Source organism: Tupaia chinensis, unplaced genomic scaffold, assembly GCF_000334495.1.
Source record: "Tupaia chinensis unplaced genomic scaffold, TupChi_1.0 Scaffold000646_1, whole genome shotgun sequence".
Lineage (NCBI taxonomy): Eukaryota > Metazoa > Chordata > Mammalia > Scandentia > Tupaiidae > Tupaia > Tupaia belangeri.
The window spans coordinates 2,044,604-2,072,352 of NW_006160167.1; the positions used below are offsets into that span (position 1 = coordinate 2,044,604).

The following is a 27,749-nucleotide window of genomic DNA, read 5'->3' on the forward strand; positions in this document are numbered from 1 at the left end:
GGCTAAACTTAAAAAAAAAAAAAAAAAAAAAAACCCTATTATATAAAATTTGCAAGAATGGTGTTAAATTTAGTTTTTCTATTTTATATTTTTTAAAAGAAAATTTCAAGAGCAATAAAAAGAATAATCACTAAGTTTACCAACTGAGTAAGGTACTAGAGGCAAATAAGATCCATAACACCTCTTTAGAAAATAAAAATTTTTATTCATACTACATTAAAAGAAAAACAATAATAAAGATAAGATAGCATGGCTTCAAATGTCAGTGATCCAGTATGAGGAAAAATTTGAAACCTCACCTAAGCAAAAAGTAAAAGATTTACTATCATAAACAAAGAAAATTTTCACATGAACTTATGGTCATTTTAAGTTAATGCAAAACAAACATCACAGTGTTTCATTCCTCAAAATAACCTCACTATTCAATCTTTATAATGACATCTGTTATTTTGGGGGAGGTTATAGTTTTTAAATACTAAAGACTACTACCATGAATAAAACCTTACTGTAATTACTTTTAGTTCAACTTATATCCTTAAAATTGTCCACAGTCATACACTTCTGCACAACGTTAACATTAAAAGCACACTATTAATTTCTGAAACATGTGGTGTCTCAAAAGCCCAAAAGTGAAACATGTTCATTAAAGAGATGTGAAAAAGTTCCAAGTGAACTGCCAAAACTAGCATAATTATGAAAATATTTAACACTGAAACCATCTGAAATCACATACTGTATATAGATTACAGTGATGTCATAATAAACATTCCAGCCAAAATGCACTAAAACTACTGCAGTCCAATAAATCTGGCATACATGAGATGACAAACATTTTAAAGCAAAAGAAAGAACAAGTTATTTTTATTTTATTTTTTAAAAGTTAATAGCAAAAAGGGGTAAAGTAGACTAAATGTGAGTTTTCTAATAGTTAAAGTGAGCAAAAGCTTCTCTATAAGCCACATATTTTACTATTCAAAAGAAAAACAAACTGTACTTATTCAAACAAAATTTATAATAAACCTGAAATTTCAGTGTGCCTAAAAAATAAGCATTAATCATGGTACTCAGGAACATATACTATGAAACAAACTTTACCAAATGTGTAATCACTATTTTAAACTACAGTTAGGAAATTATGACATATATATATGTCGTATATATATATGTGTATATATAGTAATTAGAAAATAATCCTTTTAATTTGAATTTTTCATTTCAATTACATTTTAATTATATCAATTACAAGTGAGCTTCCATTCAGAGCCTAGCCCAATTAAACAAAAAGAAGGTAACACAAGCATAATTATAATATTTAGTATCAAAACTGGATTTACTTCCATCATTAGTTTTGAATTTATCATTTGCTTTTACAGAGACATCACTTTGGATTATCACACATTTTTATTCCATTGGACAATCATAATTACTAATAAAAATTTTAAAACTGTTCTTGAAAATATTAGCTAAAATATGTTGAGTTTTTTTACCCCAAACTTATTATAGATTTATCTTTCTTATTTAGGTTTCAATTTTCCAAAAATGTCTGGTAATAATGTTTCATGGCAAAGGAATGTTTTCTCTTGGGGACCACATAGCTATTTCTGAAAATTCTGCCCTTTGCTCCTCATGAAACAAGCAGAATGTCATTTCCTTACGAGAGTTCTTAATAGAGGAAAAACATTACAAATAAACTGTATGTAAATAGATCCATTACTTTCACTCTGACAGATCAGAGGTTTGTGTTGCATACTTTTCCCATTACCTTTTTCTTTTTTTTCTTTTTTTAATTTTTCTTTTTTAACACTAATATGCTATACATCATTACAGTATACAAACTGAATTTTTCATCCAAAATACACTGTCTTGGCACAATCAAGCACATCAACATACGTGTTATCAACAAACAATTTTTCATTTCTTATGTCTTGTATATTTTGCGTTTTTTGGGGTTTTTTTGGTTTTTGGGGTTTTTTTTTTGCCATCCTTGATTCCCTATCCCTAACCCTCTACCCTGCCCAACCCTCCTCCCATTGTCTCTGGTATCCATGATTGCTTTCTATGTCTTCCCCCCCCCATTTAATTGATTTGCTAATGAACTTAATTTGTCTAAATATTTGCAATAGCAAGCACAGCTGATATATACATACACAAGAACCCATGTCTGACTTTAGGCATAAACCTCAGTGTAGAATGAACATACTATGAAATAGTACCTAGCTAGGGCTATAAAGCTTACTGTGGTCATCAAATACACAGTTTTTTCTTTAAATTTTGGTAACAGTTTTAGTATTTTTATTTCTCTGAATTTTTTTTTTAATTTACCTTCATTCCCTGAGCATCATCACAACATACTAAATGTGGTTTTCCCTCTAGAGTAAACTGCATGGTGGCTTAATCATGCATGTTATCATCCATAAAATTCCATTACTACTTTCATATATATATGTTTTTTTACAGTTGTCTTCAATCCCTTTTCCCCCAACATTTCGTTGGTCACACAATATCATAAGTAATCTAACTACTTTCAATAGCAAGATCAGCCGATGGTTTCAAGAAAAGCAGTTTTGAACTGGTAAGGATATTTCTTTGAAACTTAAAGCCTAGAAACAGGTTAGTATTCTGTTCAAATAGTCGGAACATGAATCTATTGATAGCTGAAGACAGGACAAAAGTCCTTAAAACCAGACAACAAAGCTTAGAAGAAAAGCAGCAATATTTTAGTCAAGTCGTAGAATACTGTTTCATCAGTTCAGTCTCATGTACTTAATCTTTCTTCTGTATCTGTTGAGGTTCGATGTTCCAGATTGAAATCTGGGATGTAATACTCAACTCCAGCTTTTGGCCCTACAATTAAGTTGCCCATTTTCTTAGTTTCTGAACTCTTATTTCTGTGTGTCTGCATTTAATTTTACTGACATAGCACTCCCTTAAGAACTTCTTGGAGATCCGGTCTGGTGCTGGTAAATTCTTTCAGGTTTTGTTTATCTGGGAAAGTTCGTGTCTTTTCTTCCCAAATGAACGATAACCTTGCTGGGTACAGAATTCTCGGTTGAAATTGCTTTTCCCTTAATACTTTGAATACATTTTCCCATTCTCTCCTCGCTCTCATTGTTTCCGATGAGAGGTCTGCCGTTAGTCTGATGGGATACCCTTTGTAGGTAACTTGCCTTTTTTCTCTTGCCAGTCTTAGTATCTTGTCTTTGTCTGTGGTTTTGGTCAATCTGGCTATAATGTGTCTTGGAGAAGATCTTCTTGGGTTGATTCTATTTGGGGTCCTCTGTATTTCTTGGGACTGAATCTTTGAGTGCCTCTCCAGGTTTGGAAATTTTTCTTGTAGGATTTCATGGAATAGATTATCAATGCCCTTATGAGTCTCTTCACCTTCTGGGATGCCTATTATCCGGATGTTTGGACGTTTAATTATATCTAGTACTTCTCGCATATTGTTCTCAAATTTTTGGGCCATTTTCTCAATCTTCATGGTAGATTTTTCTAGGCCAGCAATTTTCTCTTCTACATTTGAGATTCTATTTTCTGTATGATCTAGTCTGCTTTTAATACTTTCAAGGGAGATTTTGACTTCTTGTATTATAGCCTTCATCTCTAACATTTCATCTGATTCTTTTGTAAAGTGTGAAATTCATCTTTTAGATCTTGCATGAATTTCCTCACCTCCTGGAACTCTTCAACTCCTTTCTCCTTCCTCTTCAGCAGTTCCTTGTCTCTCTTCTCTTCCATCTCTGTTAGCTTTGCCATTATGAATGTTCTGAATTCTTTATCAGACATTTCCATGATTTCCATTGAACTGTGTGTGGATGAAAAGGAGCTATCCTTTTCCCTTGTGGGAGAGGTATTTTCCTGCTTCCCCATATTTCTTGTGGTCCTGCAGCAATTTCTGGTCATCTGGTGGATGGTCGGTTTCTTCCCAAACTTGGAAGTTCAATCACGTGAGTTTTGTATGCTGGAGGCCCAGTTATCAGTGAGACATCTTCCTTTCTCCCAAAATGGCTAGATCGCAGGAGCCATGGAGCTGTCTGTCTCTTGAAGAAGGGCTGTTCTCTCCCATTACCCTTTATAGGACAGGTCAATTAAAATCAAAAACATCACTCCCAGATTCATAATGGTGTAAACAGATCAAGGACGAAGCCTAAAACAGGTGAATGAATCATTCCAAGTCACTGTCTAAAAACACTGCAAAAAGTTAAAGTACAAGAAAGAGCTGAAGGAGGAGAAAGTGAGTGATGGAACTAAGAAGTGGTAGAGTGCTTTATGTTCTTCATGCTTCTGGCGCCAAACTCTGCAAGCACAAAAGGCTACTGAAAACAGTGCAAGGGGCTTGGAAATGAACTGCTACAAGGCTCTTAGGAGACACTCCCCTCTATCCTCTGCGATAAATGTAATGGCAATTGTCAGGTGCAGGAAAGAATCCCTAAGGGTAACACTAAACTTGTGAGAGTCAGAGAGACAGACAGTTACAGATTCAGAAGTATACTGGGGGCATACTAGAGGGGACCAGGGAAAACACATTCATCAGTTTTGATAACAACTATGTGAATCTCAAATTCACCTCTATCTGAAAGCAATAAAGCAGTATTAAATAAACTAAATTTTAGTCATAAAATAAAAAAGTATGGAACATGCTTAAATAAAAAGGAATGCATCGATCTCTTCTCAAATGACTCTTAGTCACAAGGGTGGGGGTAAGGTGGGGGTAAGAAGCTGGGAAACAATGGAAGAGTAACCTTCCCTTGCATTCTTTTACTTAATCATCTCAAAAGGAGGAGACTGGTCAAAGCCAAATGCACTGGGCCACATTTAGTGACAGAAGAGATCACTGTATTCACTGTATTCACACTCATCCCATGTAAATAAATACTTCTGTGTGGCTGGGCCTCTCCTCTATCTCTGAAATCCATGCTAATACTAACAGAACCTAAGAGATCTGTCTTCTCCAGGCAGCTCTTAGCAGTCTCTCTCCTGCCTTCTTTTCACCCACATAACCACTTGACCCAGGCTACTGCTCCAGCCACAGAACAAACAAACCGTCCCAGTTAGCAGCACGTATTTGGGAAAATGTGTTCTTCGTTGCTGTCTATGACAGTCCTTTTCTTCTTCATATTGCTGGCTGTGTTTCAGAATGCCACCTCTCCCTCTGCCTCTTTTAAACTACTAAAGTGATTAGATCCACTCTTAGATTTGAAAGGTAAAATGGGAAGAAAATTAAGGAAGAAAAACAAAAATATAAACAAAGGCATTCTGACCTAAACTATTCTACTATCAAATTTTTTATCAGAATTCACTGGGTGGAAATTTGAGTACTTGAATAGATTAATAAAACTATACTCTATACTCTGTTTTCTTGTATATAACTTTCCTCAGAAGCAAAGAATACCAAAGCAAAAAAAAAAAAAAAGTATGTGTTATGTTATTTATTTTCTCTGAAATAACCTAACAGAGGGGCCAGCAGATGATGTAATAGTTACATCACTGGACTCCGGCATGGCTGACTGCAGTTTGAGCCCTGCACCCAGTGGCTTGAAAATCACACTGGGCGTGTGTGTGTGCCCAAGATTCCAGGAGGAGAATAGAGAAGGGATTGTGATGTGGCCATCCCCCTTGGGGGCAGATTTCTCACTTTCCCTCTCACAGTCTTTCTCAGGTGAACACATGCACCCTAAGGCAAAACCTCTTATAAAAAAAGAAATAGCATAACAGATTGTACCTTTACCCAGATATTCTACCCACCAACTGAGGGATAATACCCATATACATAACAAAGAACAATTTATTGTTACTTAATGATTGTATTTGTCACAAAGAAATAGCAGTTTCCTTTATTTAGGATTTACATATGTCAGACAGCAAGTAGCTGAGAATGAAAAACAAGGGCTTCTCTTAAGGAAAGTAGAAAGACAGAAGGACGGGGAACACAGAGAGAGAAGAAAAAGAGATCAATTTCTGAAACTGTATTGATGGCCAGCCAGCGGCATGGTAGTTAAATCAGCTGGATCCTACATGGCCAACTATGTGGTTCAAGTTCAGGACCCAGCACCTTGAAAAACACGCTAGCATGTGTGGATGTGTACCCAAAATCCTTAAAGGAGAAATGGAGGAGAAGGGACTGCAGTGTTAACATTCCCCCAGGTACAGTGCTTGGTTGCTTTCTCACTTTATCTTTCTCTCCCCCTTCCTCCCTGGCAAGCACACATACCCTCTAGCAATTTTTTTAAAAATTTTACTGATATTTTCAACATGTCACATACCACTAAAGACATTACTACATTTATGCCACTCCTTTTTTTTTTTCTTAAGGTTTTTACCATAGGACACATGTGGTCACCAGAGATAGAGAAAGGCATAGAGAGGGAAAGTGAGAAATCATCCCACAGCAGAGACATGCTGCAATCCCTTCTCCTCCATTCTCATGCAAACACACATGCCTGGCATCAGTTTCAAGCCAGAGTCCTGGACTTACCACATCCAACCATGTGGGAGTCCAGCTCCTGAACTACTAAGCCACCTGCTGGCCCCCATTTATACCACTGTTAATCCACCTAGTCCACCCACTCAGTATAATAATATCCCCATTTTATAGATGAGAAAACTAAAGCACAAAGAGATTAAACGATGATTCAAATCTCGCTGCTATTAGGGACCAGCTGATGGCATAATGGTTACAGCACTGGATTCCCACGTAGTCAACTATGGTTTGAGTCACAGACTCAACAGCTTAAAACTCATGCTGGGTGCATATACACACAAAATCCTGAAAGGAGAATGGAGGAAAAAGGACTATGGTGTGGCTATTCCCCCAGCGGTGTTTTCTTGCTCTCCCTCTTTTCCAAAAAAAAACTTTCTCAAAAAAAAGAAAATCACACTGCTATTAAAAGATATAATGATGGGAACCAGCAGTTAGCGTAATGGCTATGTCGCTGGACTCCCATGTAGTAGTCGACTGCGGTTCGCGCCCGGACCCTGTGGCTTAAAACTCACGCCGGGTGCATGTGCGTGCATGCCCAAGATCCCGAGAAGAGAATGGAGGAGAAGGGATTGTGGCGTGACCATCCCCCCTGGGGGGTGATTTCTCACTTTCTGTCTCTATGTCTCTCTCTGTCTGTCTGGCGAGCACACGCACCCTATAGCGAAAACCTCTCCAAAAAAAAAAAATATATAATGTTAACTGCTTTGGTCTAGTACCTTCCTACCAGAAAAGACCAACTAAAGAGTATATCATTGGGGATAACAAATGGCACAGCAGTTATATCACTGGACTTCCACATGGCCGACCAAAGTTGCAGTCTCGGACCCAGAATGAGTTTTAAGCATGCATGCGCAAGATCCCAGGAGGAGAAGGGATTGCAGCGTGACCACTCTCCCTGGGAGCTGATTCCTTATTTTCCCTATCATTGTCTCTCTCTCTCTCTCTAAATCTTGCTCTCTCAGGCAAGCGCATGTGCCCTAAGGCCAAAACTTCTTTTAAAAAGAGTATATTAGGGACCAGCAGTTAGTGTAATGGCTATGTCGCTGGACTCCCATGTAGAGACCGCAGTTCGAGTCCCGGACCCGGTGGCTTAAACTCATGCTAGGCGCGTGTGCGTGCGTGCCCAAGATCCCAAGAGGAGAAATGGAGAAGGGACTGCAGTGTGGCCATCCCCCCTGGGGGATGATTTCTCGCTTTGTCTCTGTCTCTTTCTGTCTGGCGAGCGCATGTGCCCTATAGCAAAAACCTCTCAAAAAAAAAAAAAAAAAAAGAGTATATTGGGGGACCAGCAGTTGGTGTAATGACTAGGTCACTGGACTCCCATGTAGTCAACCATGGTTTGAGACCCGGACCCGGTGGCTTAAACTCACACTGGGCATGTGTGCATGCATGCCCAAGATCCCGGGAGAATAGAAGAGAGGGGATTGTGGTGTGGCCTCCTCTCCCACCCCCCCATGGGGTGATTTCTCACTTTCTGTCTCTCTGTCTCTGCCTTTCTGGCAAGCGCACACACACTACAGCAAAAACCATAGCAAAAACCTCTCAAAAAAGAATATATTGGGACCAGCAGTTGGCGTAATGGCTATGTCGACTGCAGTTCAAGTCCCAGACCTGGTGGTTTAAACTCACGCCGGGCACGCGTGTGTGCCCAAGATCCCCAGAGGAAAAGGATGAAAAATGGATTGTAGCGTGGCCATCCCCCAGGGGAGTAATTTCTCGCTTTCTGTATCTCTGTCTCTCTCTGTCTTTCTGGAGAGTATACACATCCTATAGCAAAAACCTCTCAAAAAAAAAAAAAAAAAGAGCATATTATTAAGTACCATGTATTCTTATAAAGGAGAAATCATAATGAGATTGAATAGACAGGAAACACCACAAAGGACATGAGATTTGAAAAAAAAATGTGAAAAGACATGAATGAAAAAAAGGTAATAAAGGGACCAGCAGTTAGCATTAGTGGCTATGTCGCTGGACTCCTATGTTCCTATGTAGTTGACCGTCGTTCGCGTACCGGACCCGGTGGCTTAAAACTCATGCCAGGCACGTGTGCGTGCATGCCCAAGATCCTGAGAGGAGAACAGAGGAGAAGGGATTGCAGCGTGACCATCCCGATTTCTCACTATCTGTCTCTCTGTCTCTGTCTGTCTGGCGAAGCGCACGTGCCCTATAGCAAAAAAAGTCTCCAAAAAAGGAAAAAATAAAAAAGGTAATAAAGAAGAAAACAGAGGTCTTATTGAAATGAAACCAGGTAGTTCAATTTTGGTAAAACAGAGAGCTGTGAAACATCAGGCTATAAAAAGAAGCCAGAAACAAGGCAAATGGTAGAGGGCCTTGAAATTGTAATTTATTTTAAATTATTTGAACTAGAAATAATTGCAATTATTTACATTAACATATGGATTTTTTAATGATAAAGTATGTACACAAATATAAATATTTATAAAAACTTATTTTTCTTCCTACATTGCTAAATATGGATAGATATAAATGACACATACAAAAACATCTTTGGGATTCTCAGTAATTTTTAAGAGAGTAAAGGATCCCAAAATAAAAATGCTAAAGTACTACTGTGCAGAGAACAGGAAGCCACTGAATTATTTTAAGGTAATAAATCAGTGGTAAGCACCTTGATCAAATTGGTAATTCAGGAAATTTACTGGCTTTTCACAGTACAGGATAGGACTGGAGGAGTTTATTTCATAGAATTAGTTTATTTTGCTGTATTTTAGGAGATAACTAGTGGGGTTCAGATGGAACTCAGTCACTGACTGTGACTTTGGAGAGATGGGATTGATTTCAGAGGAGATTGTAGAGGGGAAGGAAGTTCTAGGATGACTTCTGGAATTTTGGTTTAGTATCGCTGGTGAGGATTATGATGCTGTTGAGATTCTTTAGAGTTTAGTCTACCCTGTCAAGGTCATCAGGCCGACATAATTAATAATTAGATTACATTGATGAATAAAACAGAAAACAGGCACTACACATTGTAGGTATACTACATATGAAACCATTTCAGTACTTCCTTTCTTTGAAGGAAAAGTTGAAAAGTGTATTTATTCAACATGTTTACTGAGTATGAAAGCAAAGTACTAAATGCTGTGGGAATAGTGGTTAATGAGATATATAAAACCTTTCTCTACTTTTGAAAGTTTTAAGGAAAAGTCAACATATCACATGTGGTTTATGATTTTTAGTATGGAATAGCTTATGTATTTATTTTTATTTTAAAAAATTTACTATAGGATGTGTATACTCACCTGAGAGACATAAAAAAAGAGAGAGGGAAAGTGAGAAATCACCTGTTGGGGAAATGGCCATGCTGCAATCCCTTCCCCTCTCAGGATCTTGGGCATGTATGCCCACATGCCTCATTTTCAAACTGCTGGATCTGAGACTTGAACTGCAGAATTATTTCAGTCATTTGGATGGCTATTATCAAAATAGTTAAGAATATGAAAAAATAAGAACCCTTAAACATTACTAAAAGTAAACCCACCAAATCCCAGATAAAAAACAGAGCACATTAGTGTTCTACAGATCAAAAGGCCATCATGTAAATACAAAATCTTGTTTAAACATAAACAAAGGGGAAATTTTATCCTGTGAAAGTATACAAATTCTCCAAATCCCAGAAAAGCTCAAGTAGGTAGGTGCCCATATAGAACCAAAGAAAGTTTTATTTGCATACTGTACAACAGAAGATAATTCTGAAGTCATTTGTCACAATCAGAGATTCTAATTAAAACAGCTATCTCATATCTTTGAGGCTAATTTAATCTGACAGACTAGTTAGAATAACAAAGAAGATAACCTATGAGATGACACTATAGAAAGACTTGAAGGAACATTACATAAAGTGTCACAGTCAAGAATAATAGCAGACTAGCCATGTGGTATGACTGTTAAGACAGGTGGATCCCACATAGCCAACTATGTGATTCAGTCCCAGACACAGCAGCCTGAAAAACACACTAGGGGCATGTGCATCTGTGCCCAAAATTACAAGTGGAGAAGGCATTGTGGTGTGGTCATCATCCTCCCTGAAGGGAGGGGGTTGCTTTCTTACTTTCCCTCTCTCTTTGTCTCTCTCTGGGAAGCATACACACCCTATAACAAATTGGGAGTGGGGGCGGGGTGGAGAAGAGTGGTAGCATACCAATTCTGGATCAAGTCACCAAACTCTACACCAAACTCAGCAAAGTCAGAATAAAATTATTTTTTCTTAATAATATTTGAAATAAACCAACCCTGACTGTGTTCAACATTTTGGTCCAAGAATGAAATGCAACCTACTTCCAACCTATGCAAATACAAATATGGTACAGAATGATAAAGCAAAAATATTGCATATGACTTTTCAAACATTAAAAACGCTGAAAAATTCAACAAGACTACAGATGGCAATTTAGGGAAACAATTTTCATCAAACTGCATGACTGAACATCTGAGAAAAACGTTGGAGGAAATTAACTTTGGTGTTAGAAGTACTTAGTAGATAACATAAACACATGTGGTAGGAAATTAGACAAAATCTGAAAACCTAAATCTACTAATGAACAAAAATTTTCTCAAAAATAAACTGGCTTACTAATTTCTGACTTAAATGTTCAAGAAAGGAACTTGTGCTTTTGGAAAACAGAAAACGAATTTTAAATAGAACTATCAAGCATGCAAATATTTTCACTTCTTTGGTTTAAATTCTAGCTAAAACTATAGGTACATGACATAAATACACCTCGGATTTTTAAGAGACATGACAGAAGATTCTGTCATATTAAAGAGCCATACGACAATTATGGCAATGTGGGGGAGAACTAAACTTCTAGAAATAATTTTAAAAGAAGTTACACTAAAAAAAATCAGTTAAGAGTATGTGGGTAAATAAAACTCTGGCCAGCCCCATATCCCAGTGACTGGAGGAGACGGATCCCACATGGTCAGCTATGGTTTAAATCCCCACCCCAATACATTGAGAAACACAAAGGCTGCATGTCTGTGCATGCCTGAAATTTCACCAAGATGGAGAAATTGAGAGATTGCAGTGTGACTATGTCCCACTGGTGGGGTGAGTCTTTGTCTCTTTCTGTCTCTCTCTGGTGACCACACATGTACTCTGGCAATAAGTTTTATTCAGAGTAAAACTCAAAAGTATCTATTTCTCCTATTTAAGAAAACATCAAAGGACCAGCAGATGGCGTAGCAGTTCCGTGACTAGACTCCCACATGGCCAACAGAAGTTTGAATGCAGGACCTGTTGGCTTAAAACTCATGTCAGGCATGTGGGCATGCGTGCCCAAGATCCTGTGAGGAGAATGGAGGAGAAGGGACTGAGGCATGGCCATTCTCCCCGTTCCCGCCCCTGGGAGTGATTTCTCACTTTCCATCTCACTGTGTCTGTGTCTGTCTCTCCCTCTCTCTGGCAAGCACATATGTCCTAAGGCAAAAACCTCTAAAAAAGAAAAAATCTCAAAACAAACTTAGAAAATAATCTCGGATTTTTAAATTAAATATGTCTCAGATATTCAAGATACACAGTAAAAATAGAATAGGGCTCTGAACCACCTTCATTCTTGCTGCACCTAAAATGAGTATTTCATTTATTAGAAGAATTTGGCACATGCCCACTACGTGTGAGTAAATTCAGTACCAGATTCATTTAAAACTCTTTAAAATCAGATTGGAATGACATGAAATTGTTGTAAAGTTAACTAACAACTATGTACTGTCTTTGAGCTTTACACGGGTAAAAGTACCAAATAACTCATCTCATTCACAACATACAAGAGTTCCTCAGTAGAAGTAAAGACACTAGGTATAATTTATTAAAAAAATTTAAAAAAAAGAAAAACACTTTTCTTAGTTGGGACATAAAGAAGCTATAGGGAAAATATGACAGTTATCTGCTATTATTATCACCATAATCATTTGTCTATAACAACAGAAGTGAAAGAACAAAAGTCAATAAATTGCACAGCTTAAATCAGCAATCCTGAGCCCCTTCTGAATTTCGGAAAAGGTAGTCAATGCAATTAATCCAGCCTCCTTTAAAGAGCTTAAAGTGCTTTAAAAAAAAAATAAAAATAAGCCATGGAAATATTGTAAATGGCCCTACCAAGATATCTTCTAACTTAACAGTACCTAAGTTTCAAGAACAGGATATGATACCTTTCTATTCTTTTTTTAAAGTTATTTAATTTTATTCATTATTGTCATTATTTTTTAAATTTGACCAGAGAAAAAGAGAGAGAAAGTGGGAAAGCAAGACGTCAGATCCAGATCCGGGACTCAAACCATCATCAGCACTGTGGGAGTCCAGTGCCTCAACCATCACACCACCTGCTGGTCTCCCTTTCTATTCTTTTTAAAGTTACCCAAGTCACTAAAGTGTTTTCTCAGCACCTAAACATGCAAGGAAAGAAGATGGTCAAAATTCTAAGCACCTAAGCAGGGTTTACAAGTACAAATATTACCAAAAAACTTTGTTCTTTAACTCAAATTGTTTAAAGTTTTGGTTTAGGCTCAAAAGATTTAATTTTTTATGAATAATAAATGTAGGTAAATAAAATTCTGGCCAGCCCCATATCCCAGGGACTGGGGGAGGTAGATCCCACATGGTCAGCTATGGTTGTTTACAGAAACAACCTTACAAATGGCTGTATCCATTCAGTTAAAATATTTTAAATGTGGGGCCAGCAGGTAGTGTGGAGGCTGGGGCACTGAACTTCCACATGGCCCACCACAGCTTAAGTCCTGGACCTGGTAGCTTGCTTTCTCACTTTATTTCTCTCTCTCTCTTTCTCTCTCTCTCTCTCTCTTTCTCTCTCTCTCTGTGTGTGTGTGTGTGTGTGTGTGGTAACTGTGCATGCCCTATAGCAAATCTAAAATAATAACTATTATAATAAAAAAATATTGAAATTTTTTTTTAATATTTTAAACGTTTACTTTTTTGGTGGCTCAAAAACACAGAATAACTAAATACTTTTAAAAAATGTATTAGGGTCAGCAGGTGGCGTAGTGGTTAAGGTACTGGACTCCCACATGGCCCACTGCCCACACAGACCCCCACGCAGCCCACTGAGTCCTGGACCTGGCGACTTGAGAATCACACGAGGCACATGTGCATGCATGCTCAAAATTCCAAGAGAAGAAAGAACTGCAGGTTGGTCATCTCCCTAGAGCCCCAAAGTGATTTCTCACTTTCCCTCTCACTCTCTCTCTCTTTGGTAAGCACACACACTCTTTTGCAAAATCTAAAAAAAAAAAAAAAAAATTTTTTTTAATTTAATACACTCTTTAGGTTCGAGAAGTATTTCTACAAGACTTAATGCAATGAGCAAAGAAAGCATACCAATCATAGAATAAAAAAACCTGCAAAACAAGTCTTACTCCATTTTGCAGATGAGGCCCACAGTGGGTGAATAAGCAAGAATATGAAAAAAAGAGAGGAATACATAGTTAAGTGTAATTTATTGATAAATGTGAGTTATGTGCTAAGTTAAGAATTAATAGAGTAAAAGTAATGTATCATTAATCAAAATATATATCTGAAGTCCAAAGGAAAAAATAAAAAAAAAAAAAAAAACAGTTCACAAGCAACAAGTCCACAGGATCTAAAGATGGGGATAATGACTAACAGATATATCTTACAAGATAAATAATGTGCAATTTTTTTTAATTGGGTCTCATAATCTCACACAATTCTCCTGCTTTGGCCTCCCAAGTATCTGGGACTACACACATACATCAGTGCATCTAGATTTTCAGGAAGAGCTGGGAATCAAACCTGGCCCTTGCATGTGGTCTCAGTCTGACAAGTAGCAGCATCAAATAGGGCATGGTACCATAGCTGGGCCAGTTAGTATCTTATGAGTGAAGTTTCAAAACATTAAAAAATAATTCAGACTGCACATCAAGGTGTCCTTCTATGTTACCAAACAGCACCACTTGGTCACTTTCTCATCCAAAAATCAAGTACACTGATTACTTAAGGCAGTGTTTTACAACCATGATCACCAGTCATGTTTATCATAAATCTCCCTTTGTAAATGTCTTTTTCTTAGAAGGTTATATAAATATCTTAGCAGTACTTTTCAGTGTATTGTAGAAAGTAAGCACTTGATCATCATAAATCTCCCTTTCTCAATGTCTTTGCTTAGAAAAATATATAAATACCTTAGCAGTGTTTTTCAATGCATTAGAGTAGGCAACAAATTTCAATGTATTACAGAGTAGGCAACAAAATTCAACAAATGTTTGTGGAATTAAATTGAACTTTACAAACTATGCATGCCTTCTCAACAAGGCATTTAACAATATGGTATTTTTGTAAAACCTATCTGAATTAAACTTCATATTTCTATCTTCTAATACTTTAAAGTAGTCCCATGTATTAATATTATTTTTCCACATAACATTAATGTGTATAATTCTAAAAGCCTCCCCCTAACCCAACCCAATATTATTCAGAAACGAAGACTTTTCTTCTGTATGATTCTAGTGTAATAACTTGAAGTAATTTATATATAGACATACTCAGTTTTACTAACAGGCATAATTTTTTCACCCTAATGCATACTATCTTTCCTATTTCCTCAAAATAGGAACATAAACTATCTTTAAATGTGTTTCATCTATAATGTTTTTATTCAAAATTTTATTCCAATCAGTAGGATAAACTCTAGTATTATTCTCCTGGGGTGTACACTGCTAAATAATTTGTCCATATGTCAATTGCAATTTTCAAAAATCCTTTCTACCCCCAAATTCTAAACATCTGTAAAAAATACTTGTTTTGAGAGTGGTTTACATTCATGACACTTGACCTTTTGCTGTACACACCACAAAATTCAGGTCTCAAATACCATGCAAACAGGAAATCTGATCATTCCTGCAGTAGCCATCTGCATGGTCCAATATCAAATATTAGTTCTAGGTTGCACTAACTCATGTGTTACAAATCTTTTTCTGTAGCCTCTATAATTAGTTGTAATTTGCCTCTTTTAAAATGTGTTTCTTATGGGACATCTGGTCTTGAAACTTCTACCTTCCTATTGAAAAAAATACTTAAGTGTCTGGATTTTTCTTTTTATATGAAACACTGCATGGGTGGTATAACCAAGTCCAGATTTTAACAAAAAATAAATAAATTGCAATAACAGATGATGATTAAGAACCATTTAAGTACTGTATTACCAAATACAAATGTAAAATAAAAGTGTATTGTAATATCAAGCTCTCTAAAAGTGAAAGCTCACAAAATAAATTTTCATGGGAATACAATGGCCTGTTTACTTCTAGGAACTACATTAATTAAGCTAAATTGGATAATAAAGAATTGGAATCAAAAATGTCATAAATGGGAAAAATATCTGAGCATAATGACTTCACATGACACTCATCATTTTAATAATTTATGAATAACTCTAATTTTGCAGAGATTGAAGTTATAGCTAAGATACGCTAAAACAGCCTCAATAGTCTTAAAAAAGGGGAACCAGCAGTTAGCATAATGGCTATGTCGCTGGACTACCACATAGTCGACCACGGTTCATGTCCTGGACCCGGTGGCTTAAAAAACTCATGCCAGGCGCGTGTGCGTGCATGCCCAAGATCCCAAGAGGAGAATGGAGGAGAAAGGATTGTGGCCTGATCATCCCCCTGTGGGGTGATTTCTCGCTTTCTGTCTCTATGTCTCTCTCTGTCTGTCTGGCGAGCGCACGCGCTCTATAGTGAAAAAAAACCTCTCCAAAGAAAAAAAGATTCTTAAGAAAGTAGCCATTTTAAGGGACCAGCAGTTAGCGTAATGGCTACGTCGCTGGACTCCCATGTAGTCGACCACGGTTTGCGTCCCGGACTCGGTGGCTTAAAATTCAAGTCAGACGCGTGTGTGCATGCCCAAGATCCCGAGAGGAGAATGGAGGAGAAGGGATTGCGGCATGGCCATCCCCCTGGGGCTTGATTTCTCGTTTTCTGTCTCTCTGCCTGTCTGGCGAGTACACACGCCCTATGGCAAAAACCTCTCAAAAAAATAAATAAATAAAAAACAAAGTAGCTATTTTAATATAGTTCTTGATTCAACTGGTTCTAGATCACCTTCCTTAAAACTAAAACTGGGACAGCCAGTGGCATGGTGGTTAAGGCAGCTGGATTTCACAAAGTCACTTCGTGGTTCAAGTTTCAGACCTAGCAGCTTAAAAATCGTACCAGGTATGTGTGAGTGCTCAAAAGGAGGGAGAAATGGAGAAGAGATTATGGTATGACCATTCTCCATGACGGGTGCTTTCCTGCCACCCCCTCCCAATCTCCCTCCAGTGAGCACACATACCTTCTGGCAAATTATAATAAAAAAAAAAATTAAAACTTAAACGTTAAATATGTACTTAGGAAAGATAAAAATGAATGACAGACATGCTACTTTTCATAAGATGCTAACATAATCGATTTGCTTCCTAGATTAGGAAAATTTTGGTAGAAACTCCTTAAAACCAATTTTGTATCTTTGCCCCCCCCCCAAAAAAAATTAACAAAAAATATAAGACAGGTCAAAGAAGCAATTGATAAGCCTAAGAGGGACCAGCAGTTGGCGTAATGGCTATGTCACTGGACTCCCATGTATCAACCGCATTTGGAGTCCTGGACCCGGTGGCTTAAACTCATGCCAGGTGCGTGTGCGGGCATGCCCAAGATCCTGAGAAGAGAATGGAGGAGAAGGGGTTACAGCATGGCCATCCCTCCTGGAGGGGGGGGGTTCTCACTTTCTGTCTCTCTTTCTGGCGAGCGTGTGAGCCCTACAGCAAAAACTTCTCAAAATAAATAAATAAATAGGCCCAAGAAAAATCCCATTTCTAATACTAGAATTTCAAACGAAAAGGTCAACCTTGTAAGGCAGTGGTTAGGCACTGCGCTTTGGGAACCAGACCCCACATGTCAACCACAATTCAAATCCCAGCTCTGGTGCCTGGAAACACACTGTGCATGTATGTATACATACCCCAAATCCTCATGGAATGGAGAAAAAAGGATTGAGGCATGACCATGACCTATGGGGGAGAGGGGGGTTCTTTTTCTCTTTCTCTCTCTCTCTCTGGAGAATGCACACTCCCTGGCAATAAAAATAGATAGTATAAAAATAAAAACAAAAAATTTGGTGTGGAGGCAAATATATGTTCATCTTCCCAAAAGCTAAAGTGAACAAACAGGCCCTACTTCTCCTGTGGATAAAGGTAATAAGCAATCTACATGATCCCTAATAAGGCTATGATCAATTAAGTAAAATTAATATGAAAACATACTTTAGATGTTTTATCCAAATGTAAGAACACTCTTTTGAAAATAACTGTTACTTTAATAGGTACGTAAAAAATAGTAAGTACTGGGGCCAGCAGGCGGCATGGTGATTAAGGTGCTGGATCCCACACGGTCCACAGTGGGATCCAGCAGTTAGAGTCTCAGACCTGGAGGCTTGAAATTCATGCTGAGAGTCCACGTGTGCTTACCCAATTTCCCAGAAGTCTCACTTTCTGTCTTTTTCTATCTCTCTGGCAAGCACACATGCCCTATGGCAAAAACCTTAAAAGAATTTTTTTTTTAATTTAAAAAAAGAGAAGTACATACACTCAGATTTGTTTATGTAACAGTTGACATATTCTAAAAGGTAAAGAAATGTCAAATAACTATTAAAATAAGTAGGAACAATTAGATTCAATAATTTCTTACCTGTATTCCATCTTTAAGTTTCAAAATGCATTCCATTGTATTGATGGTAATTACCACCGGTTCTGAACCCAATTTTGTCCATGGTACATGAATCCTCAATTCATGAATATGTCCACTTAAAAAAGTGAATGGTAACTTCAGTTCCTTAAAACACAAAAAATTAAATAAAAGTTAGTGCTTAATAATTTCTCATTCTAATATCCAAATCACTTTCTTTCAAAATAAATGAAATTTCCAACACAAAAATATTTTAGGAATTACTATTTTTTAAAAAGTAAGCATCGGGCACGGTGGTGCCCGCCCTATGGCAAAAACCTATGGAGACTGGAGGATTGTGGCAAAAAGTAAGCATCAAATACAAATAAATTATAATTACAGATAAACTAAAAAAACTTATGATGCAAGTTACATATAATATGTTACTTAAGCTCTGCAGGCCACCATCCCCTAATCAACTGAATGAAAATAATAAACAATACTTGGTAAATAAATGATAAAGGCTCACATATGATGCTGGTAGTATCAGTCAGGGCAATAAACAAGTAGAACTTGAAATAACTACAATGCCATATATTTTTCAATCTCTATATAAAAGTATGACCTCAAAACAGTTTGATTGTAGTACAAGGTAACAAAAGGTTTAACTGAAGATAGGAGAATGACTTGACAAAAACTGAACGATAAAAATAAAATAATTGCGACCTGCAGATGGCATAATGGTTATGTTACTAGATTGCCATGTAGTCGACCACGTTTGAGTTCTGAACCCGGAAGCTACCACCTCATGCCAGGAACATGTGCATGCATGCCCGAGATCCTGAGAGGAGAGTGGAGAAGGGATTGCGGCATGGCCTCAGGGGGATTTCTCGCTTTTACTCTGGCAAGTGCACCACCCTATAGCAAAAATTTCTCTCTAAAAATTTAATTAAATAATTTTAAAAACTTACTGTGCTTCACCTAAGTAAAAGTGTCTTATGACTGTTTTCCACTATTATTAGTAAAAAGATCAGAAACAAGAACATAAATTTCACCATGATCGCTTTATACCAGTTTCTTTCACTTTCAGATGAAATTTTTTATACAAATCCACAAGAGAAAAAACTGTATTTGTATCACATTTCTACAGTTATTAGAACTCTCTGAAAGCTAATATAAATATTAAGCTTATTCATTCCTTTTTCCCCCAACTACTTGGTTTAGCATCATAGTAGTAATGTGCCTAATTACATGCAGCATAGTAGTGATTAGGATCAATAATTTTATAGCCAACAGACAAAAATTTAAACTCTAACTCTGTCACCCAATTAGCCTACTGACACTGAGCGAGTCATTTAATGTATCTGTGCCTCAATTGTGTTATCAATAAAACTGGGATAATAATATCTTTTGGGGATTAAATCAATTCATGTAAAGTGCTTAGAAAACTATTTTCCTCATAAAGAACCCATTATAAAGATGTTATGGGACCAGCAGATGATGTAACGGCTATGTCGCTGAACTCCCATGTAGCCAACTACTGTCTGAGGCCCGGACCCAGTGACAAACTACTCACACCAAGCGTGTGTGCGTGCGTGCCCAAGATCCCGAAAGGAGAATGGAGGAGAAGGGATTGCAGCATGGCCATCCACCCTGGGGGGTGATTTCTCTGTCTCTCTGGCAAGCGCATGTGCCCTATAGTTTTAAAAAAAAAAAAAAAAAAAAGCCTGGTGGTTAAGGGAATCAGATGCCACATGGCAGACTATAGTTGGAATTCTAACCCCAGTGGCTTGAAAAACAAGCCAGGCACGTGTGTGAGTACCCAAATCCTAACAGGATGAAGAAATAGAAAAGGCATTGTGGTGTGACCACATCCCATCATGGAGTGCTTTTTCTCTTTCTCCCTCTCTCTCCGTCTCTCTTTCTCCCTTGCAAGTGTACATGCCCTCTGGCAATTAAAAATCATGTTTAATAATTTATAAAGAGTTATTAAATCATATTACTATTACAAAAGCGTGGGTCTAATTTACGTCTTCAATCAGGCTTTTTTCAAAGGGTTGACTCCTAAAAATCTGTTACTCTATACTAAGAAGATGGCACAATTTTAAATTATTTCTCATTATTATATTAATTTTAAAGATGCAATAATTTCTTCCAGCATTACTCAGCCACCACAATATTATATTTTGATTGGTATCTATAACAAAGACAATGTTTATTAAGCACTTACTATGTACCCCTACTCTGAGCATCTTACGTACATACAATCATTTAATTCTCATAATAACTATAATAGATAAAACTTTTCTCTATTTTATGATGAAGAATCTGAGGCACGAAGGGTCAATTAGCTTCCCACATGAATCATCTAGAAGAGCCAGGACGCAAAACTGGAAAATACTATTTCAGAGTCCTTGCTCTTAACCACTACTATACTGTCTTTATACTTTCATTATTAGCATGGGATATATTACCACTGGCTAGTCATATACTTGGACAATGAGCCCCCATTTCCAACTCTACCATCTCTTCACTTGTGCAATGATACATTTGCAAAATGGCTACCAAAGTGGTGGCAACTGGCAAAAAATGGATTTACTCAGGAAGAAATTAAGATACTTGAGGGACCTGCAGTTGGTGTAATGGCTATGTCACTGGACAACCATGTAGTCGAACACGGTTCGAGTCCCAGACCCAGTGGCTGAAACTCACGCCGTGTGCATGCATGCCCAAGGTCCCGAGAATGGAGGAGAAGGGATTGCGGCGTGGCCATCCCTCCTGGGGGAGGGGGGGTGATTTCTCGCTTTCTCACTCTCTGTCGCTCTCTGTCTTTCTGGTGAGCACATGCTCCCTACAGCAAAAAACTCTCAAAAAAAAGAAAAAAAGAAAAAGAAAAGAAGATACTTGAATCAAACTCACGAACTTAGTATCATTAGATTACTACTGACAAATTGAGCTACTAACCATTGTTAACATAAAAAAGTGACTTTCTACATTAGAAAAGAGACTTTTTTCCTATAAATAACATTTATTCAGCATTTAAAAATAACAAAATGTTTTTTAATGTATTTTTTCTTCTTTCTTGCGTATTTCTCACCATAAGCCTAATAGAATCTAAGCGGGTTGCAGCATGGTCCTGCTGCCAGGACTCAGGGTCCAGGAACTAAGATACTTGCCAGAGAAGCAGCTGTTGCTGCTCCAACTAGCCTGAGAGAAATTAAACAGACTGCAGTAACAGGAGCTGGGATGGAGAGAGGCAGCTAGGGCACCACTGGCTACATAAGCTTGGGGTCATGATGCCAGAGCTTGTGGTTGAGACTCACTAGAGGGAGTGATGCGAGCACCCTGATACCGTCCTGTTCAAGGGGAAAAAATCAAGATGGCTGGCTAGAAATACATCTAGCATCTCTCTGAGGGAAAAAAAAAAGCTAATAAATCCCTCAGGAGTAAGAGGAGACTGCCAAAGTACAAGAAAAAGATGACAAAAATCTCTGGAACACATAGTTTCTACTGGGAAGTATAAAGAGGAATCAACTGCCTAAAGCTAGTAAGGCTCCAGAGAAGCTCCACTGCCCATGCCAACATTCCCTCTAGTAAAGAAAATGAGAGAAATTCCCCTCTGAAACTCTGAACCTCAGCTGAAAGATGCAGTTAACCTCCAGCCCCCTCTGGACCACTTTGCCAGGGGCACACTTCCAAACTAGGGCTGTCCCTCCCCAGTTCCTTGACATCACAGAAGCTACTCTAAAACTTTGAAAAAAAACTGAATACTCTACCAGATGCCTAAACGTCAATGCAGAGACCTAAGGAATATTTAAAATAATAATAATAAGGAAGCATCTCTCTGGAAAGAGTCATAATAACTCCTCATCAACAATAATTAAAACACAGAAAATCATAGATGTGTTGGATAAGGAATTTTATCCATCATAACAAAACTCAGTAAGATGCAACAGAAAACAGATGATCTATTCTAGAAGATAAGAAAATTATTCCATGGGACCAGCAGTTAGCGTAATGGCTATGTCGCTGGACTCCCATGTAGTTGACCGCGATTCACGTCCTGGACCTGGTAGCTTAAACTCATGCTGGGCACGTGTGTGTGCGTGCCCAAGATCCCAAGAGGAGAACGGAGGAGAAGGGATTGCAGCGTGGCCATCCCCCCTGGGGGGTGATTTCTCACTTTCTGTCTCTCTGTCTCTCTCTGTCTGGCAAGCGCACACGCCCTATAGCAAAAACCTCTCAAAAAAAAAAAAAAATTATTCCATGACATGAAGGACGTACACTATACAGAGATAGAAACCCTAAAAAGGAATCAGAACTTCTGGCGATGAAGAATACAATATAGGAAATTGAAATCTCTCTTGAAAGGATCAACAACCGATTAGATAATGCAAAAGAAACTCTGCAAAGACAAAATCTCCAATTTAATTCAAGCCAACAAAAAGACATTCATTAAAAATGAAGACAACATGAAGGAAATTTTAGACACCATTAAGCAGCCAAATGTCCACATGATAGGTATTTCAGAAGGTGAAAGATAGGTGAAGGCACAGAAAATCTATTTCATGAAATACTATCTGAAAGGTTCCCAAATCAAGAGAAACATCAAACATCCAGATCCAGGAAATACACCAAACAGATTCAACATAAAAATATACTCTCTAAGCACTTCATACAAAATTGACAAAAGGACGACAGTCTAAAAAATAGCAAGAGAAAAATGTCAAAATATATTTATCCTCTATAAATAATTATTAATTTATCCTTTATAAATATATAAAGGATACCATATCCCATCAGACTAACCTCAGACAACTCAACAGAAACAATGCAGACAAGGAAGGAATGGGAAGACATAGTCAGAACTTTGAAAGAAAAAAAAAAATTCAGCCAAGAATACTATACTCATTAACATTATTCTTCAAATGGGAAGGAGAAATAAAATCATTTCCAGATAAACAAAAATTGGAAAAATTCACCAATACTAGATCAGTTCCTCAAGAAATACTTAAGCGAATACTACATCAGGAAAACAAAAGGGATACAAATATAAATAAAAGACACAAAAACTAATAAAATGACTAACAAAATGGCAGGGATAAATCCACACATACCAATTACATATTAATGGATTAAACTCCCCAATTAAAGGACATAGAATTGTCTGAATGAATAAAATAACAGGAGTCTTCTATATGTTGCTTACAAGAAATACACTTCACTGATAAAGACATACATAGACTGCAAGTCAAGGGCTAGAAAGTCATCTCAAAGAACCAGCATAATGATTACATTGCTGGACTCTCATGGGGCTGACTGCAGCTCAATTCCAGGATGGCAGCTTGAAACGTACACAGGGCACTTGTGGGTGTGTACACAAAATCTTGGGAGAAGAATGGAGAAGGGATTGTGGCAGGGCAAATAACTCCTAGGCGGGGGGAAGGGGGGGTGGAGGTGGGAGGGTGGTTTCTCACTTTCTGTCTCTCTGGTAAGTGCATGCACCACATAGCAAAAAAAATCTCTTAACCAAATTCATTAAAAGAAAGTCATTTCATGAAAACAAAAATTTTTAAAAGGCTGGCTGGAGTCAAATTGAAAACAATATTTTCAGATAAAAACTGTAAAAAGGCACAAAGACTACTACTACATATTACAGTATTAAAGAGATTAATTCACCAAGAAGATATAACAACTAAAAATACTATGCACTTAACATCAGAGTACCCAAATACATAAAAGACAGACTTCTGGATCTAAAGAGAGAAAGTCTGCAACATCTAATTGTTGGAGATTTCAACACCCCTTGTGACTACTGGACAGGTCATCTATTAATTCATGGAAAATAAACAAAGAGCCATAGGAGCTAAATATACCATAAACCAGACATTCATAGAACATTTAATCCAACAACTATTTAGCATACAATTTTCTAAGCCTCATTTTCAAAGGACACAAAATAAGTCTTTATAATTTTGTAAGTACAGAAACTACTGTGTTTGCATTTTGTTTAAATTAAAACTATACAATACCATAAAACTAACGATTTTTCTTGTGTTCAAAAAAAACATATCTAGAATTTTTCTAACTATAATGGAATTAAACTTAAAATCAACAGAAAAGACTTTGAAAATGAAAATATATGGAAACCAAACAATTTGCTCCAGAAGGACTTTAAAACTTTCAGTTACCAAGTATAGCCACTGGGCATCACTTCTTTGCACTAAAGTGCCTCCGCACTTTAAATACATTACTTAAATGTTGCTTTTAGCTTTGAGAAATTTTAATGTGTTGTATTTTTGAAATTGAAAATACTGTAAAATAGATCAATATGTCAGCTATATTAAGTCAACATACAGTTTGCTTGAGTTATAGAAACCAGCCTGTCATCAAATGATTCTAGTTCTAGAACTTCACAGACTTAATTGTAAAATATTTCCTTTCCTGAGTTTAAGTGATTTTTATTTAAGTCAACTAAGGGGACTTAACAGTGACCTAAAAGTAATAAGCCAACTCAGTCAGGATTAGTTAATTCATTAATAAAATACATTTAACCCCCCCCAAAAAAAACTACCAAAGAAATTTAGACTAAATTTTTTTAATTTCTTGAGACAAATGATACACCATTACATAATCTGTGGGATATAGCAAAAGCAGTCGTATAGGTGAAGTTTATAGCAAGTACTGCCTGCAAGAAAAAAATGGGAAAATGGCAAATTATCAGCCTAATAATTATGCATCTCAAGGAACTGGAAAAGCAACAACAGCAACAACAACAACAACAACAACAACAAAAAAAAATCCCAAAAGTACTAGAAGAAATAATAAAGATGAAAGCAGAAATAAATGAAATTGAGAATTAAAAAAAACAATAGCATGCTATAATGATACAGTGACTGAACGTATACGAAAATAATAAAATTACAGACCTGCCATCATCCCTGCCGCAGCCATCACCATGAACAACGTCAGGAAGGCTTGCACAGACAACGAAGAGCATGTACAATCAATGCTTTAATCATGGGTTTACTGAAAAGTTCCTCAAAAGAGACAGTTCCAGGACCCATGTACCTCTTCAAGCGCTAACAGCAGTGTGTTCAGAAAGCAATAAAGGAGAAAGAGATTCCTACTGAAGGACTGGAGTTCATGGGCAATGGCAAAGAAAAGCCTGAAAATTCTTCTTGACCTTGAAAGTCACCTTGAAAACTGATTCCTCAAATCAGGAAATTGAGGACTCTGGATTTTGTCATCTAAGGCTGTGAAGAAAGCCATCAGATTTGATGAGTTTAGAAGTAGTTTTATTTCCTCCCTGATGCTTTTCTCTCACTAGTAAAAAATGATGAACCATCACTCTGAGGTGATTTCTCACTTGCTCTGGCATCTTGCAGGAACTCCAACAGTATTAGCTAATACTAAACAATTTCTTGGGATTATGGTTGCAATACTTGGTTTGGAATCCCCTTTAAATATACTGATATATTGATAAAAGAGTCAGGACGATCAGGATTGCCTAACCTCTTGATTTGTGCTGCAAAGGACAATATGTACACCATAGTGTGTAGGACCTCTGTTTTTTTCCCATTTAGGGAGTGAACACTCTGAAAAGAAATCCAAGCACAATAGTTCAATCAACACTTGGGAGCACAGTTTTATTTTATATAGTAACTAACACTTAATATTTCTGGTGGCCTTGTTAGCAAAAAGGACAATGGCTTTCAATAGTTCCCTACCTAAATGAAGTGTCAGATTGAAGACATGAAAGCTTCAGGAATGGCACAGTGAACACCATTTCAGTGCTCACAGTGTAGTTTAGCTATTAGATTATTTGTAGTGGCTATGAAGGAGAGCCTAAATTGCAGATTTGCTGTTGCCAGTTTTCAACCCAAGTCAATGAATTAAGTCAATCTGCATACCATAAAAACACCAAAATGATGCATCTAGTTAACTGGGGAGACAAGGTGTTTGCTTTATTTGCCTTGCTTATCCATGTTGCCCAGAATGCCTGTAATCATGAAGATGGAATAAACTGTGACAATTTTTAAATAAATATTTTTTTTGAGAGATTTTCACTGTAGGGTGTGTGCACTCGCCAGACAGAGAGAGAGAGAGACATAGAGACAGAAAGCGAGAAATCACCCCCCAGGGGGGATGGTCATGCCGCAATCCCTTCTCCTCCATTCTCCTCTCTGGATCTTGGGCACGCACGCACACGCGCCCAGCGTGAGTTTTAAGCCACCGGGTCCGGGAGACGAACCGTGGTCGACTACGTGGGAGTCCAGCGACATAGCCATTACGCTAACTGCTGGTTCCCTAAATAAATATTTTAACATAAAAGAAAAAAATAGCAAGAAAAAGGAAAAATAATCAATGAAACAAAAAGTTGGTTCTTTGAGAGAATAAACAAAATTGACCATTAGCTAAACTAACCAAGTGAAACAGAGAAAGGAACTAGATAAGTAAAATCAGTAATAGAACAGGCAATATTACAACAGCTATCACATGATACAGAAGATGATAAGAGGATACTACAAGCAACTTTATGCCAGCAAACTAGGAGACCTAGTTTGTTGATTAGACGAAATAGACAAATTTCTGGATACAGACTCATTACCAGTGTTGAATCAGGAAGAACTAGAAAGCCTGAACAGACTAGTAACAAGCAATATAAATGAATAATAGTCTCCCACCAAGAAAAATCCCAGGTCTCTATGGCTTCACGTCTGAATTCTACAAAACTTGATGAAGAATCCCAATCCTCAAATTATTTCAAAAGATACAAATGAAAGGAATTCTCCCAAACTCATTCTATGAAGTCTCCAGCACATAACAAAAGAGGAAACCACAGACCAATATCCCTGACGAATACAGATACAAAACTCAACAAAATACTAGCAAACCAAATCCAATAACACGTTATAACGTTTATACACCATGACCAATTAGGTTTTATCCTAGAGATGCACAGAGAGCCCAACATATACAAAACAATAAAGGTAATATACAGCATTAATGGAAGAAAAAAATAAAAATCGTATGGTCATATCAATTTACATGCAAAAGCATTTTGATAAACTACATCTCATGATTAAGACTCTTAACAAAATATTGATAGTTAACTTCCCAACACAAAGTCATGTATGACAAACCCATAGCTAACACAATTAAGAGAGACAAACTGAGAGCTTTCCACTAAAACCTAGAGCACCACAAGGCGGTCCACTTTCTCCACTCCTTTATTTATTTGTTTGTTTATTTATTTATTTATTTATTTTTGGCTATAGTGCATGTGCACTCACCAGAGATAGAAAGGGAAAGTAAGAAATCATGTACCAGGGAGAATGGACACAGTACAATCCCTTCTACATTCTCCTCCTCTCAGGATTTTGGACATGCACACACAAGGAGTGTTTCTCAAGCCACCAGGTCTAGGATTCTAACCACAGAGTTAGCCATGTGGGATTCAGTACCTTAATCACCATTCCACCTGTTTGCCCTCTCCTCTTCTTTTATTCTCTTCTAGTATTGAAAGTACCAGTCAACACAATCAGGCAGGAGAGAAATAAAAGGCACTCGA

General features: G+C 37.3%; 1 protein-coding gene and 1 pseudogene across 2 annotated transcripts in view; one reads left to right on the forward strand and one right to left on the reverse strand.

Moving 5' to 3' along the window:
- VPS13B (vacuolar protein sorting 13 homolog B) overlaps nt 1-27,749 on the reverse strand; it is an 806,861-nt gene that overhangs the window by 772,846 nt on the left and 6,266 nt on the right. For both annotated transcript variants that reach the window (XM_027776225.1, XM_027776226.1), the window contains one exon: nt 18,200-18,343. In XM_027776225.1, the coding sequence (XP_027632026.1) occupies nt 18,200-18,343 (144 nt within the window). The remainder of the gene's footprint in view (nt 1-18,199; nt 18,344-27,749) is intronic.
- Nucleotides 25,134-25,360, forward strand: LOC102495657 (TP53-regulated inhibitor of apoptosis 1 pseudogene; annotated as a pseudogene).